The sequence below is a fragment of the Podarcis erhardii genome (genome assembly GCF_964252035.2).
Source record: "Podarcis erhardii genome assembly, chromosome: 10".
Classification (NCBI taxonomy): domain Eukaryota; kingdom Metazoa; phylum Chordata; class Lepidosauria; order Squamata; family Lacertidae; genus Podarcis; species Podarcis erhardii.
The window spans coordinates 3499220-3516363 of record NC_138500.1 but is presented as its reverse complement, the minus strand read 5'-3'; the positions used below and the strand labels follow the sequence as shown (position 1 = coordinate 3516363).

At 46.1% G+C, this 17144-nt stretch overlaps 1 protein-coding gene across 1 annotated transcript; it reads left to right on the top strand.

Annotated features, from left to right (window-relative positions):
- Positions 1-10062: 10062 nt before the first annotated feature.
- LOC309351808 (uncharacterized protein) lies at positions 10063-16754 on the top strand. Its single transcript, XM_081879805.1, has 3 exons — positions 10063-10196; positions 12421-12565; positions 13527-16754. The coding sequence occupies exon 3, from the start codon at positions 13709-13711 to the stop codon at positions 15944-15946; it is 2238 nt and encodes a 745-aa protein (XP_081735931.1). The 5' UTR covers positions 10063-10196; positions 12421-12565; positions 13527-13708; the 3' UTR covers positions 15947-16754.
- Positions 16755-17144: the final 390 nt, after the last annotated feature.

The window sequence follows — 17144 nt, the reverse complement described above, 5'->3', positions numbered from 1 at the left end:
TCAGAAAACTCTTTACATCACAAGTGTTACGTCGCACCTACTGTGATTTTTATATTTTTTACCTCTGTTTCCATATATGTCATAAATTTATTCCAATCTTTGTTAAACTCTATGTCTTTTTGATTTCTTATTTTCTGTGTCATTTTTGCCAATTCTAAATAATCAAATAATTTATATTGCCACTCGTTTATAGTTGGGATTTTTTATGTCTTCCAATTCTGCGCTATTAGAGTTCTGGCAGCCACTGTCGCGTACTGAAAGAGTGTTTGATCTTCCTTTTTGATTTCCTCTCCAATTATTCCAAGCAGAAAGGCTTCAGGATTTTTTATAAAGGTATATTTGAAGATTTTTTTTAGTTCATTGTAAATAGATTCTCAGAATTTTTTGATAGACTCACACAACCACCACATATAAAAATCGCCCTCGTTGATCTTGCACTTCCAGCATAATTTATCACCAGTTTTATATATTTTTTCCAATTTTACGGGCGTTACGTACCACCTGTACATCATTTTATACATATTTTCCCTGAGTGTTGTGCATGCCAAGAATCTCATACCTTTATTCCATAATGCCTTCCATTTGTCAAACTCTATGTTGTGCCCTATCTCTTTGTTCATTGAATAAGATTTTACTTACTGCTTTCTCTGTATTTCAAAGGAGTTGTGTAAGACTTAATCCTCCATGACTTCTAACGTACATACCTCTTATGTATATTTACGTAAAATATAAAATGCTCATTAAAAATACTGAAGGCAAGCCAATTTATCAAATTTATCAAAATAGAAGCAAAACTTGCATAATATATGAAAATGCGTGTTAAAATGACACGTGTGGGTTAGGCTGCTGTTATGAAGTCTTCAGCCCGGTGAGCAAATGTTGAAAGCCCACGTGGGTCCCCAATAAACCCCACTTTGAAGTCAGAGGCATTAGCATGCAGCCAGATAACAGTTGCACTGACACCACAAATAATCACCCTTAAGCACTGAAGCCTTAAGTACCCTTAAGTGGGTGGCGCTGTGGGTTAAACCACAGAGCCCAGGACTTGCTGATCAGAAGGTCGGAGGTTCGAATTCCATGACGGGGTGAGCTCCCATTGCTCGGTCCCAGCTCCTGCCAACCTAGCAGTTTGAAAGCATGTCAAGTGCTAGTAGATAAATAGGAACCGCTCCGGCAGGAAGGTAAACAGTGTTTCTGTGCACTGCTCTGGTTCGGCAGAAGCGACTTAGTCATGCTGGCCACATGACCCGGAAACTGTACTCGTGAGAAAAGGGAAAAGTTGACAGCTATGAGTTGGGACCTCATTCGTTTTCCATTTAGGGGCTAATGAAACACAGTTGTTGCATACATTAATAACCTTTTTTGACACCTGGGAATTTCTGACTGAATCATCCCCAACAGAAAGGACTGGGGTTTTTTTGGGCGGGGGGGGTAGTAGTTTTAAATATTCCCCCCCCCCAATTCATTATGGATCATTTCCCAATACTCTTTTACCACATGTGATGGAACATTCCCTCTAGGGCAGCCACACACTCTCAGTCTAGCCTACCTCACAGGGTTGCTGTGAGGATGAAATGGGGAAGAGTAGAGCGATGTACACCACTTTCCACTCCTTGGAGGAAAAGCAGGATACAAATGCAATAAATTAAATAGTAACCACTCGGCCAGTGTGACCGCAGTACATAGTATTTTTAAGAGTTAAATTATTCTGCTACTGATACATAGATATGAAATTGGTTCACAACAAGGAAGAATCCCAATGAATTCCCAAATACTGTATTTTTTGCTCTATAAGATGCACTTTTTCCCTCCTAAAAAGTAAGGGGAAATGTGTGTGCGTCTTATGGAGCAAATGCAAGCTGTGCAGCTTTCCCAGAAGCCAGAACACCGAGAGGGATGGCTGGCCTCCCTCTCGCTGTTCTAGCTTCTGGCTTAGTTGCGTTCTGCCCCTTCCACCACCTCCCGTAAAAGCCAGCAAGAGCCACGCAGAGCGTGTGTGCGGCTATTGGAGGCTTTTCCCCAATGAGGGAGACGGGCTGCCCTTTCCCTCCTCGGGGAAAAGCCTGCAAACGCCACACACACGCTCCCCACGGCTAGTGAAAGGGAGCGCTGAGCATAACCTGGGATGCATGCAGGGTCTGCTCAGCGCTCCCTTTAAAGAATATTTTTTTCTTGCATTCCCCCTCTAAAAACTAGGTGCATCCTATGGTCAGGTGCATCTTATGGAGCGAAAAATACCGACATTCCAGGGCTGGGGGCACCCTGCCCTCTTATTAAGTTCAGCATCTTTCTACAAGCCCCCCCCCCCAACCTGCATTGGAGTCCAAAAGCACCTTAGAAGCTAAAATAAGCCAGCAAACCCACCTTCAGGGGGGTCACACGGTCCAATCCAGACACGACTTCCATCTTTGCGGTATTTAATGATGTACTTGGCCAGCTCGGCAGATTGTTCCGCGCTGTGGATGGAGGCCAGGTGACCGCCAAGGAAGTAATCTTGGCAGGCAATCTGAGAGAGGGCAAGAGAAACGTCATTTTTACCCAAAGAGCAGGAAATCAGGGAGGATTCCGTAAAGGGCAGGGATGAGGGAACATGCATGGAAGCCCAAAGAGTTTCATGCCACCCCAAAACTCAGAGTAAGCCTTTCCTGCCCTCCGTCTAAAATCACATGTATACCTAACTGGGGCACTGATGTCACGTGACCTGTACCCCCCCCCCCCGCCAAGGACAGGGACAGCCCCCTCCTTGAAAAATATGGGGGGACGATCGCAGCAAAATGGAAGAGTAATGAAATCCCCTCTATACAAGATTGGATCCAAAAGCTGACAGAATATGCCGAATTAGATGGTTTATCAGAAAAAATAAAGAATAAATCCAAACAGGAATTTGTTTCTAAATGGGAGGTTTTCAAAGAATATCTGAAAAATAAATATAGTAGTTTAAATTCTGTTGCAGCATTCGAGGAACTTCAGTAATAGTTGCTAGGTAGAGAGAAGAAATTAGATTTAATGAGAATAAGTTTAATTATGAAAAAAATGTGTATTGGCAATAAGTAATTTGAACTTGAAATATGGAATAGACGGGAAGTTGGGTCTTTAGTGTTAAGACCAATAGATGTTTTATTGTTTGTCAAGAAAATTATGCGTCTATGGTTATTTTTGTAATTTGTGTGTAATTTGGTACTTGTGGGTTTTTTTTGGTGTGTGTGTGTTTTCTTGTTTTTTCTTGTTGTATAAATAAATATTTTTTTTTAAATAATAAAAAAAAATTAAAAAAAGAAAAAAGAAAAATATGGGGGGATGAAGACCCCTAAGCCCCCACTACTCGGCACCTCAATACCTATGAATTAGCATATGCAGATTTGCAACAAGGGCTTGCACTATTGCTCTTCCAAGCCCCCCCCCATTCTGTATTTAGTATATTTGCATATTTGAATTTGTATATTTGTGTCCTCTCATCATTGTATCACAGTGTGGTACGTTGGCTTGACAGCCACGGACAGAAAGTCTTTACAGAGGGTGGTGAACACAGCACATGATATCATGGGCTGCCCCCTGAGCCCGCTAGACGACATCGCAAGGGATCTTTGCCTTAAGAGAGCAAGGAAAATTCTCAGGGACGGTTCACACCCCGGCCAGTGCCTCTTTAATCTTCTACCCTTGGGCAGGAGATATAGAAGTATCAGTCGTACCAAAAGGCTAAAAAACAGTTTCTATCCATGGGCTGTTAGGCTGCTGAACGGAAAATAATATAACATACACCCGGACAACACCATTACTGGCCCCAACAACATCACACATACCATCTCGGGACTATTTAATTGCTCATCATCTAACATTGTGTATGCCATAAAATGCCAACAGTGTCCTTCAGCTCTCTATATTGGACAAACAGGCCAGACCTTACGCCAAAGAATAAACGGACATAAATCCGACATCAGGAACCACAAGACAGAAAAACCAGTAGGAAAACACTTCAATCTCCCAGGACATTCTATACAAGATCTCAAAGTAGCTGTTCTATTACAAAGGAATTTCAGAAATAGACTGGAAAGAGAAGCTGCTGAATTGCAACTTATCACCAAACTTAAAACTATGGAGAGACCTGGTTTGAACAAAGACATTGGATTCTTATCTCATTATACATGACAAAGCCATTTTTCACCTTTTCACCCCTTGCTTTTTCCTGTAAGACCTATTGCAGTCGTTAAGAGTCATCAACAGGCTCATCACAGCTATCTGCCAATCACCCATTCCCACCACCCTTCTGAGTAATACCCCTCCCCACCTTCTCACTATATAGAAAGGTCCGGTGACTTCTGTTTCAGTGTATCTGAAGAAGTGTGCATGCACACGAAAGCTCATACCTAGAACTAACTCAGTTGGTCTTTAAGGTGCTACTGGAAGGAATTTTTTTATTTTGTTTTGGAAAATAATATAGTGCAACTGACTTTCGGGGTTGGAGTGTTGTGAGACAAGCGCATAGAGTGCAATGAGATTGAGTGTATGGGGGGGGAGGCTTGGTTAATTTCATTGTACACAGTTTGTACATTGACAATAAAGGTATTATTATTATTATTATTATTATTATTATTATTATTAAGATATTTGTATTTCTAGTGCTCTGTGTTTGGATGTTTTTAAGGTTTGCTGCAGAACGTTATGGGCTTGTTGTGCAAAATTGGCATATAAGTAAACTGATCAATCAATCCATCAGCTCTTGACCAAAGCCAAGAGGCCGCACTTACCTCTGCCTCAGCCCAGCTCACTTTATCGCTGAAGAGTTTGTAGCAGTAGGAACCGTACGGCAACCACTCCATGTGGCAGCAGGCAGCCTCAGCACCTGCTCAGGAAGTCAAAGGAAAAGCCCAGTCAGAACCTGGCCTGGGGCTGATTTTCATTTACAGTGGTGCCTCGCAAGACGAAAAGAATCTGTTCCGCGAGTGTCTTGCGAAACAAGCCCATTGACGGCTTAGCGGATTAGCGCTATTAGCGGCTTAGCGGCTTTTAGCGGCTTTTAGCGGCTTAGAAAAAGGGGGAGAAGGGGGAAAAACCCGCAGGAACTCGCAAGACATTTTCATCTTGCGAAGCAAGCCCATAGGAAATTCATTTTGCGAAGCGCCTCCAAAACGGAAAACCCTTTCGTCTAGCGAGTTTTTCCGTCTTGCGAGGCATTTGTCTTGCAGGGCACCACTGTATTTGTTTAGATATTTTCAATCATCACTTTCATGCATCTGTATCTAGGAAGCTCATGGCACACAAAGCGGAACGAAATCAGTCCATGAATATCCATAAAATGTAATTAAAAAGATAAAGGAAACATCTGCAGATAGAGGTTGGTTAAAGATGAGAAACAGCTGAGGGAACGGAACGTGAATTGACCTTGTAAACACTGTGGTGAACTGAAGAAAGGAAGATAGCAATTAAATGGCTCAACACACCAGGTCTGAGAACAACGTCTATGAAGGACTCTACATGTGAAATGGGTTTTATATTTATAAGAAATAACAGAGGTGCTGTATGTAAGGAAATAATTATGGTCAGCTGCGAGAATGGTCTAACATCAAGAGAAGGATTAAGAAGAGATGTCTTGGACCGCAAGAATATCAAACCGATCAATTCTGAGGGAAATCAGCCCTGAATGCTCCCTGGAAGGACAAATACTGAAGCTGAGGCTCCAAGACTTTGGTCACCTCATGAGAAGAGAGGACTCCCTGGAGTCTCCCTGGAGGCAGTGGAAGACAGGAGTGCCTGGCGTGCTCTGGTCCAGGGGGGTCACGAAGAGTCGGACACGACTAAACAACTAAACAACAACTTAGAAGAGATGGAGTGGCTACATGAGGAAGTGATGGACATATGTTTGCAACAGGAGTGGGAAACCTATTTTTTTCTAAGAAATTGTATTAAATTAAAGTAATTTGGTCTGATCTGTAATAATTTGGAAAACCAATAAAAAAATGAGAGAGGGAGAGAGATGGAGGAGAAATTCACACTGTGAATGCATGCCAAAGCAGCACAGTTTTCATACGAAGGCAGAGGTGCATTCTGACAAGCCTCTAGTGGCAGGGAGTTCCACAGGGCAGGATTTGCCACACCACATACCCAGTCAGCCAGTGAAGGTTGACTGAACCTCGAGGGCCACATGGGGAATCACCAGAATCATCAAAGGACCCCTGGGATCAAAACGAAACATAAGGAATCAGACAGTTCTTGAAGATTGCGATGTTGGGGTAATGCAGGAGGGAGGGGTGTCCGTGGAATGACACCAAAATTTGCACAAAGCAGGCGGGTGTGAGAAGCAGGTGGAGCAGACAGGAAAGTGGTGCAGGGAAACCAGCAAAGAATCCTGTGATCTTGTGGGGACAGAAGAGTAGAGAATTTCTTACAGTTTAATAATTTCATCCAAGGACACAGGTGTTTGAAGAGAGAGCAAGGTTTTAAGAATGCTAGAAATTTGCCCTTTCAAAAGAAATTATCCTTGGAGGGGATGGGGCCACCTCAGATATGAGGCAAAAGTTTCAGGTGCCATTCTTCTCGTTTTTTGTGTGAGAAACCGGCCTGCTCCCCCCTCTCCATGTTTTGAGAGGGAAATCCCTGCAGATGCCTGTGCCCACAGATTTCTTTCTGTGGCAGCACATAATTGGTGGTGGCTGTGCAGAGACAGTTCAACAAGACAAGATTTTCTGGAATGATCTCGTGAATCATTTGGGAGATGGCAAAATCCTCCTCCTGGGACTTTCCCAGAATCATCAGGCTGACGTAAGGCTTTCTATGCCTATAAAGGTAAAGGTAAAGGTAGCCCTGACCGTTAGTTGCGGTCTATCCAGTTGCGGATGACTCTGGGGTTGCGCGCTCTATAGGCCGAGGGAGCCAGCGTTTGTCTGCAGACAGCTTCTGGATCATGTGGCCAGCATGACTAAGCCACTTCCAAACTAGAGCAGCACACAGAAACGCCGTTTACCTTCCCACCAAAGCGGTACCTATTAATCTACTTGCAATTTGAGGTGCTTTTGAAGTGCTAGGTTCGCATGAGATATGAAACCTCTCTCACTTTTCTGCAAAGAGATGAGACGCTTTTGTGGACTGGTTAGCTGAGTAAACGAAGCTTTCCTTGTGCTTTGCAAAGTGATGGGGGCCAACTTTGGAACCCCCTTTTCCCAGACCACCTCATGGAAATGCAAACCTTTGCAAGCTGTCTCCTCTCTCTCTCTCTCTGGCCAGCTCCCGTCTTCCTCCGTAGTGACAATAAACCTCTTTCTGTGCATGCAGTTCTGTGATCATGTCCTCTGTCTTCTTGAAATAGTTGTTTATTGTGACATTCAGATCCCACCTTCCCCCCCCCTCCAAAGGTCCATGTGACAGACATGGTTCTCCCTCGACCCCATTCCATCCTCACTACAGCCCTGTGAGGTAGGCCAAGCTGAAAGATCACGATTGGTCCAAGATCACCCAGCAGGAGCATCGTAGCTGTGTGGGGATTCAAACCCTCATCTCCCAGGTCCTATGAGTGCTAGAGCCAGAATGCCATACGGACACAGGCTGTTGGGGTGGGGGAGGTGATGCCAGCCTTAGGATACCAACACAAGAATCTGGGGTCCTGCCTTTGCTACTTCTGTAGGGATCCCCAACCAGCCATCAATACATTTTAATGTATTCTTAATCTTTGTTGGAAGCCGCCCTGAGTGGCTGGGGAAACCCAGCCAGATGGGCGGGGTACAAATAATAAATTATAATTATTATCAAACATGCCCTCCTAAGATTCAGGGTTTGGGAGCACTTCAGTCTGAGGAAAAGAGGCACTCCAGCAACAACAAAATTCCTTCCACACCAGCCTAGTCGCTCCAAGCTCAGTCTAGCTAAGTGGTGGTGAACCTATGGCACTCAGAGCCCTCTCTGTGGGCACGCTAGCCATCTCCCCTGCAGTGCCATTCCTGGGTGACTACAAAGTGGGCTCGCCCCTCATGCCTCTCTGGGTGGGAATTGCCGCCCACATAATCGTCAGGTGGAGTTCCGCGTCTGCCAATCAGCTGATTTCCAGCTGTTCTGCTCCAACCCCCCCCCCCATTGTGTTTGGTGTGATTGGTCAGTGCCCCTATCAGGAGATAGTAAGCAACGTTAGTGCATGCGTTAGTTGGCTGTGTCAAGGACTTTTCTGTAATACAGTGGTACCTCGGGTTACGGACGCTTCAGGTTACAGACTCCGCTAACCCAGAAATAGTTGTTGTTGTTTAGTTGCTTAGTCATGTCCGACTCTTCGTGACCCCCTGGACCAGAGCACGCCAGGCCCTCCTTGTCTTCCACTGCCTCCCACAGTTTGGTCAAACTCAGGCTGGTAGCTTCATATCGTAGTAAGAAATGACGAAGTTGTCCGTGGCGACCCAGCGCCATCCACTGAGTCCACAGTGTACGCACACCAAATCACAAGTTGAATGAATTTATTCCAGTGGTCAAACTTTTTTTCAAAGAGGGCCAGATTTGATGAAGAGAAGGGATGTGAGGGCCAACCAAAGGGCCAACCAAAGTTGTTGAACTCTTTTTTCTGGGTTTGAAGTTGTTGAGGTCTTTTTTTTTTAGGATTTCCCCCACAAAATAAACCGCCACAGAGACCGGATTACTTTATTCCTTGCATGGGGGGGGGGAGCCTCTGCCCGCAAAGAGATCAACAGCTGACCTTGCTTTCTTACTGGCCTCATTGTGTTACCTCTGACGGGAGACACAAGGGATGAATTGTACCTGGATGTCTCGTGTGTGTGCGTGCAAAAGTCAGAGCCCCGTTTTTTACCGTAACACAGGAGTCACAGAGTCCAAGCCGCTGCTCATTGTGCACCAGTACCTAAAACACGGGCGGATCTAATCTCGCGGCATGGGGTGGGGGAGGGAAGGATTTTGCAATGTAAACATTTTGGGGTGGGGGACCCCACTTTGCAAGTGGATTGCCGGGATCAGCTTCCTCTCCCCCCCCCTTGAATTCCTCCCCTCCCGGCACATCCTTCTCTCACCCCACCCCCCACAACCCCAAATCCCGCCCCCATCCGTTGCACCCATTTCTTCTCCTCCTCCTCTTCCTCCTCCTCTCCATCCGGCTTCTGTTCCGGGAATGGGGGGGGGATGAGCCCCCCTCCCAAACTGCCTGCCTTTCCCGGAAGTGGCTCTTCTGCGCCGGATTGCTGCTCTGCGCCATAGCTCTAGGGGCGCGATCTTTCGGAAAGGGGAGGAGGGGCGGCAGGGGAGGACACCCCCCACCCCCACCCCCCACCCCACCCCCGTGGATGTTGCAGGAAAGGAGGGGAGAATCGCGAGCGAGGACAAAGAGGTAAAGGGGTTGCGGGGGGAGGGGAGAAAAGGACCCAGAGACCCCCGTCAGCTCCCAAAAGCATCTTCGGTGGGCCACTTAGGCCCCTTGGCAGCGCCGGACATGGGGCCCCCACCCAGGGGGTCCCCACGATGGTCCCCTTGCCCCGTTTCCCCCGCACAGGCATCCCTGGGTCCATGTGAGATCTGCACGTTTAAAGGCTGGTCATGAATGGGTTAATGGGCGCGAGGGATGCCTGGATAGAGACCCCCGTGTGGCTCGTTTTTTGGGGGGTGTCCTCTGGATGGAGAGGTGGGGCGTGAAGGGCGAGGGGTGAGCCCCGCCAAGGCGACTAGAGAGGGATCCCTGGAAAGTGGGGGGGGTCCTGTCCCCCCTTCCCTTCCTTCCTGCAATCTCCATCCTCTGCCCGCCCCCATAAGCCCCTGCCGAGACCCAGTGATTCTGCCCAGTCCAACCATTGTTCGCCCTGGAGAGGAGAGGAAATCCCGAGAGGAAGAGGGGAGGGGGGAGGCCTTCTCAGAAGCGGCTCTTGGTTTCTGCAATCCCACCCAGGAAGCAGCCAGAAACCTTTTCCTCTCTCTCAGGCTTCCATCTTTAATGTCTTTTCCACTGCCTGGTTCATTGAGGATGAGGATAATGTGCACCTGTCATCAGAAACAGGGGTGCAGAGTCCATGGAATGGCTCTCACGTTTGATATAGAAGTTGCACCTCAAAAGCATTTCTGTTCCTCTTATTTTTGGTAGGGGAGTGTCAGAGTGACTGACAAGCTGAGAGTCTTCCCAGTCAAAGGACCAATTTTCATGGTAGACAGTGCCTGTCGCTGGAGGCTCTACATACAAGGTGTGCCTATACAGGCCAAAGACTGCCAGTATTAGCATCGGTGAGGTTTCTGACCCCCCCCCTAATTTACAGACTGTATGTAAATGAGAAGTTGTGAGTGGGATTACCGTTTATGGCATCCCTGTGATTTTCTCCACCCATAACATTTCATGAACTGATACTGAAGTACGAATTCCAAAATATCTACAAAAATATCACAATATAATAAGAATGATTGTAGTATTTCTACCCTGCCTAACTGGCTGGGTTTCCCCAGCCACTCTGGGCAGCTTACAGTAAACATAAAAGAAAGCAAAACATCAGACATTAAAAACGTCCCACTACAGGGCTGCCTTCAGCTGTCTCCTAAATGTCAGATAGTTGCCCATTTCCTTGCCCTCTGCCTGCTTCCCTGTAACTTCGCTTCTCACGGGGGGGGGGGGGGTGTGAACCAGCAGAAGACCCTCGAAGGAGGACCTCAGTGTCCAGACTGAGCAATGGGCGTGGAGATGTTCCTTCAGGTCTACATACCCGAGGCTGTTTAGGGCTTTAGGTTGCAGATCTTGCTCCTCCGCAATGATCTCCAGAGCAAGTCCAACATACAATTAGCAGAGTAGGAAAAAACGCTCAGAGACAGCAAAAAATTCCTTCAGCAAATAAATTTGTGACTGAAGGCATAACAGGATTCTGTGCCTGAAAAATGCAACCACAGCAATTTAAAGGTCAGCACCAACAATGTGAATTGTGCTCAGAAATGTACTGGGAGTCAGTGAAGATCCTTTCGGACTAGTGTTCTGTTGTCTCAGCTGCTGCTCCCATTCTGTTGTCTAGCTAACACATTCTGGATTAGTTGCAGTTTACGAGTCACCTCCAAAGGTAGCCTCATGTATCACATGGCAATAATCCAAGCGGGAGATCACCAGAGCATGCACCACTCTGGTGAAATAGTCAGCAGGCTGGTAGGGTCTCATCCTGCTTACCATATGGAGCTGGCTGACAGCTGCCCTGGACACACAACTGACCTGTACCTCCATGGACAGCTGTGAGTCCAAAATGACGCCCAGGCTGTGCACCTGGTCCTTTAGGGCCCCAGTTACCCCATTCAGGACCAGGGAGTCCCCCACACCTGCCTGGACCCTGTCCCCCTGGAACAGTGTTTCTGTCTTGTTAAGATTCAACCTCAATCTGTTAGCCGCCATCCATCCTCCAACTGCCTCCAGACACTCACACAGGACCTTCACTGGTTCCAATCAAAAGAGAGAAAGAGCTGGGTATCATCCACATACTGGGGAACACGCAGCCCAAACCCCATGATGATCTCTCCCACCTACTTCGTATAGATATTAAAAAGCACGGGGGAGAGGACGGAGCCCTGAGGCACTCCACAAGGGAACACCCAGGGGTCAGAACACTCATCCCCCAACACCACTTTCTGGACATGGCCCAGGAGGAAGGAGGGGAACCACTGCATAGCAGGGCCCCCAGCTCCCCTAGAGGGCCCAGAAGGATAACATGGTCAAAGTTCTCCAAAGCCGCTGAGAGATCCAGCAGAACCAGGAAACAGCTTTCCCCTTGGTCTCTACCCCATCAGAGATCATCACGCAGTGCAACCAGGGCAGTTTCAATTCCATGATGAGGCCTGGATCCGAATTGGAAGGATAATGGTGGCAGAAGCTTTCCTGGTCCTGCAGCCCACAAAAGCTCCAGGCACAAGACGTTCATTAGCTTTGAAGGGGCCATTGGATAATTGGTGGTCTTTTCTTCAAAAGACAAATATTTTGAATACCTTTACAGTGACGTATGATGTAAATAGCGCTTCTGTTTTCCTTGTTCTACATTGGAGAGACTTTGATACAAAGGTCTGAGCTCATCTCTCTGCCTTAAACTGCTGTGTTAGCAGCGCTGGCTGGACAGTGTGTTTGGGGGTCCTGGGCTGCCTAGACAAAAAGACCCCCTTCTCAGCCTGGCTTATATGGTCCCAAGGAAAGCATAGCAGTACTTTTGTCACCAGATTGGCTGCAGGAGTTGCTGGAAGGAGGTGTGCAGGGCACCATCCAACCATCTTAGAGACTCCAATCTGGATTTGTGTAGGTTTTCCTCCACAGCTTTTTCTTCTCCTGAAGATAACTCAAGAGGCAATGAAGGTTTAGGAGCAAAGTTTTCCTTCTCAATGGGCTCCCTTCCCGGGTTGATGAACCCCATCTGCCCTTCACTTTCCTCTGCAGCATGGGCAGAATCTGCCTTCTTGACTGTGGGATTCACTGTTGTTCTGATTCCTCTCATCCACCAGGGCCTGCCGTCACCGGTAGCAGAATTCCCCAACACACCAAGGATTTGAGACCCATCAGGTATCCTCACCTGGTTTAGCCGGCTGGTTGAAGTCGTTCCTGAGATTGTGGCCCATTTTGCATGCTGACAGTTTCTGGAAGCCACAGGTGAGAGCTGAGTGCAGGGTGGGGACCAATGGTGGGTGGGGACCAATGGTGGATAAATTACCCCCACCAAAGGTACTACCGCTCCCCTAACACCCCAAGACATCCTATAATTATGATATTTAAGACAGATCAGGAATAAATTCATATCTCAAGAAATAATACAACTTCAGGTTGTTAATGAATCAATACCACATATTCAAGGATGAAGTTCCCGCTAAGTACAGTTATCCATTTGCCTTTAATATCCAGCTTTTTCAGTGTCAGATTAGGATAGTCTTGTGTCAGGAGACAGGCACAAGATCAGGCAGCACATCATTATTATAAGCAGCAATGGGGGTGGGTGTTTCCCATTTGCCACCTGCTTTCCTTCTGCTTCTCCTGCTCTCTCCATGCAATGTGAGGCATGTAGACTGAGGTCCATTTCCAAGAACAGGAGCTTCCCTGAGCACCCATTCAGCTGACGCCAAGCACCAAGCCTTGTCACTAGTTCTCTGACTGACCCAGACCACAGTCCCTGGAAAAGACGAAGACCTGAGTCTCACAAAATGGTTTATATGGACCTCCTGACGCCAATGGGATTGTGCAGGCGATTCATAAAGATCTAGAGGTGGAAACTGGGGTGGATGGAGGATTATGATGCAGAGGATGGGAAATGTCCAAAGGAACGATGAACCAGAGAAAGAGAGGTTCTTTTCATAGACAGAGAGCAGCTGCCTTTCCTTTGAGGAAACAATTGATTTGAATAGGCTGTATTCCAAGATCATGCTTCTTTATTAAAGATGACTGAGGATTATGGAAAGTTGCTGATGCATTGCTATCATTTGATGACATTGCATCTTCGTTTCCTCAAAACTGGGAACATGGGTAGAAGGCGGAGGAATGTAGGAGATGTTGAAATAAGAGAAGGTTCTAATGGCGCTTGCTGTGTTCCCTTCCCCTTTCTTCTTTGAAACCCAAACAGGATTTCCTTTCCTCCTACTTTGAAGAAGGTGATGGAGAAGACATTCAGAATTCTGAGGGATGGGACACTTTATTTCATTAGGTATAGACATTAAAATGTGTGAAATGTGGAATATGCTTCACTGAATGAGCACACATAGCTCACATCAGTGATCTCAAGAAGGGGAGAAACCATTTAAAGGTATGGAGAGTGAGAAAAGTTTCACTGATAGTGAAAAACTTAGAACACATCAGTGGACTCACATGGGCAAGAAAGAATTCCAATGCATGGATTGTAGAAAGAGCTTCAGTCAGAATGGACACTTAAGTATACATCAGTGGACTCACACAGGGGAGAAGCCATTTAAATGTATGGAATATGGAAAAAGCTTCAGTCAGAGAGGACAACTCAATATACATCAACAGACTCACACAGGGGAGAAACCATATAAATGTATGGAGTGTGGAAAGAGCTTTAGTGATAATGGATACCTTAGAACACATCAACGGACTCATACAGGGGAGAAACCATATAAATGTATGGAGTGTGGAAAGAGCTTCAGTTTGAATGCAAACCTTAGAAAACATCAGCGGACTCACACAGGAGAGAAACCATTTAACTGCCTGGAGTGTGGAAAGAGCTTCAGTTTCAATGCAAACCTTAGAAAACATCAGCGGACTCACACAGGAGAGAAACCATTTAACTGCATGGAGTGTGGAAAGAGCTTCAGTCAGAGTGGACACCTCAATATACATCAACGGACTCACACAGGGGAGAAACCATTTGAATGCATGGAATGCGGAAAAAGGTTCAGTCAGAATGGAGACTTTAAATTACACCAGCGGATTCACACAGGGGAGAAACCATATAAATGTATGGAGTGTGGAAAGAGCTTCAGTACGAGTGGACAACTCAATAGGCATCAACGGACTCACACAGGGGGAAAACCACTTAAATGTATGGAGTGTGGAAAGAGCTTTAGTGATAATGGAACCCTTAGAACACATCAGCGGACTCACACAGGAGAGAAACCATTTAAATGCATGGAGTGTGGAAAGAGCTTCAGTCAGAGTGGACACCTCAATATACATCAACGGACTCACACAGGGGAGAAACCATTTGAATGTATGGAGTGTGGAAAGAGCTTCAGTCAGAATGGATACCTTAGATTACATCAACGGACTCATACAGGGGAGAAACCATATAAATGTATGGAGTGTGGAAAGAGCTTCAGTTTAAATGGAAACCTTAGAATACATCAACGGACTCATACAGGGGAGAAACCATATAAATGTATGGAGTGTGGAAACAGCTTTAGTGATAATGGAAGCCTTAGAACACATCAGCGGACTCACACAGGAGAGAAACCATTTAAATGCATGGAGTGTGGAAAGAGCTTCAGTCAGAGTGTACACCTCAATATACATCAACGGACTCACACAGGGGAGAAACCATATAAATGTATGGAGTGTGGAAACAGCTTTAGTGATAATGGAAACCTTAGAACACATCAGCGGACTCACACAGGAGAGAAACCATTTAAATGCATGGAGTGTGGAAAAAGCTTCAGTCAGAGTGGACACCTCAATATACATCAACGGACTCACACAGGGGAGAAACCATATAAATGTATGGAGTGTGGAAGGAGCTTTAGTGATCATGGATACCTTAGAACACATCAACGGACTCATACAGGGGAGAAACCATATAAATGTATGGAGTGTGGAAAGAGCTTCAGTTTAAATGGAAACCTTAGAATACATCAACAAACTCACACAGGGGAGAAACCATTTAAATGCATGGAGTGTGGAAAGAGCTTCAGTCATAGTGGACACCTCAATATACATCAACGGACTCACACTGGGGATAAACCATTTAAATGCATGGAGTGCGGAAAGAGCTTCAGTCAGAATGGAAACCTCAATATACATCAACGGACTCACACAGGCGAAAAGCCATTTGAATGCCTGGAGTGCGGAAAGTGCTTCAGTCAGAATGGAGACCTTAAATTACACAAGCGGATTCATACAGGGGAGAAACCATATAAATGTATGGAGTGTGGAAAGAGCTTCAGTAAGAGTGGACACCTCAATATGCATCAACGGACTCACACAAGGGAGAAACCATTTGAATGCCTGGAGTGCGGAAAGTGCTTCAGTCAGAATGGAGATCTTAAATTACACCAGTGGATTCACACGGGGAGAAACCATTTAAATGCATGGAGTGCGGAAAGAGCTTCAGGCAGAATGGACACCTTTGAAAACATCAGCATATACACAGGGGAGAAACTGTTTAAATGTATGGACTGTGGAAGGAACTGCACTCAGAGCGGAACCCTTGATTTCTGTCAACGAACTCACACAAAAGACAAACCGTATAAATATCAGGAAAGTAGATACAGGTTCAGTCCTAGTGGAAGTTCTAAATCAACAGACTCATGAACAGGAAGAACTTTAGGAGTTGAAACCCTACAAACCATCAACAAACTCTAAGAAGAGAAGCAGTATAAATGAAAAGATTGCAAAAAGTGCTTTATTTACAGTGGATTGTTTAAGGAACACCCTGGGACTCTCCCAAGGAAGAACCCATTTAGATGTATGGAGAACGGGACGTTTTCCTTTCAGTGTCCACTCTTTCTTCACAGCAATGAACTCACCAGGAAATCAGTCTTAAACACATGACGTGTATTTGAAGTGCTTGTGTATATATGTAAAACTGAACAGCAACAAAATTTTGACGGGAATGTCAAACAATGTGAGTATAATCTAAGAGGTACAGTACCTTTTGATAGAGAGGATGAATCTGGTTTGCTGGTGGTGAGTGAGGATTAGGGCTGGGCAATATATTGATATCTTGTCCAATACCGGTTTCTAGACCACATCGTGATAACCTTTGAAGAACAACTGATGTGGCAATACACCGTGAATCACAGTGTGTGTTTCTGGGACGTGCCTGCAAGCAGCGGGAGAAAGCTTTTCTTCGTGAAGTCCCTGCAGATGCTGAGTTGCTGACTTCCCTCCCAGGCAACAGGAAGCGAAACACACACATCCATTGCCCTGCGTCCTTCCAGCCTCTTTCCTCCCTTGCTCCCTTCTGCCAGATTGTGTGCCTGACTTAGATATCCTGTGTGCTCTGTGTGATTTTACTGCTGAAACTGGATTTGCTCTCAGGAGCTAAGTTTTGTGCCTCACTGGGGACCCAGTGAGAACTGTATGCTTTGAAAGCTCAGTAAACTATTACTGAAGAAGTCCTGCTGCCTCTGTGTGTGTTTTTGACCTCAGCGTGGGAATTGCTCTACACGTGGCCCCTACCCTGCTGCTACGTGCCTCATGCCCTGGAGTTGGTCTACTCAAGCATGCAAGATGGCATGCACCAAACTCTGTCACCCCACCACTGCATGATTTCAAAGCACTACCTATTCAACAGAACTTCATCCCTGCCCCCTGCGCGTTCTGAAAAAAACTTGAAATACTGAAATTGAATGGGAGATTTCCCCCCAAGCCTATTTGCAGGATGGGGAAGGAGGGGCTGCAGGTACCAGCGAAGACTCCTGGGGGGCCCATCTTCAGTCATGAACCCCATGGGCAACCCTAGAGCTCCTGCTTATTCTGGAGTTTGGAGAAGATAGTACTTTTCCAT

Bases quoted from the DNA above. Each gene is read 5' to 3' on its own strand.
- LOC309351808 (XM_081879805.1), top strand. From the start codon at position 13,709: ATGGAGAGTGAGAAAAGTTTCACTGATAGTGAAAAACTTAGAACACAT.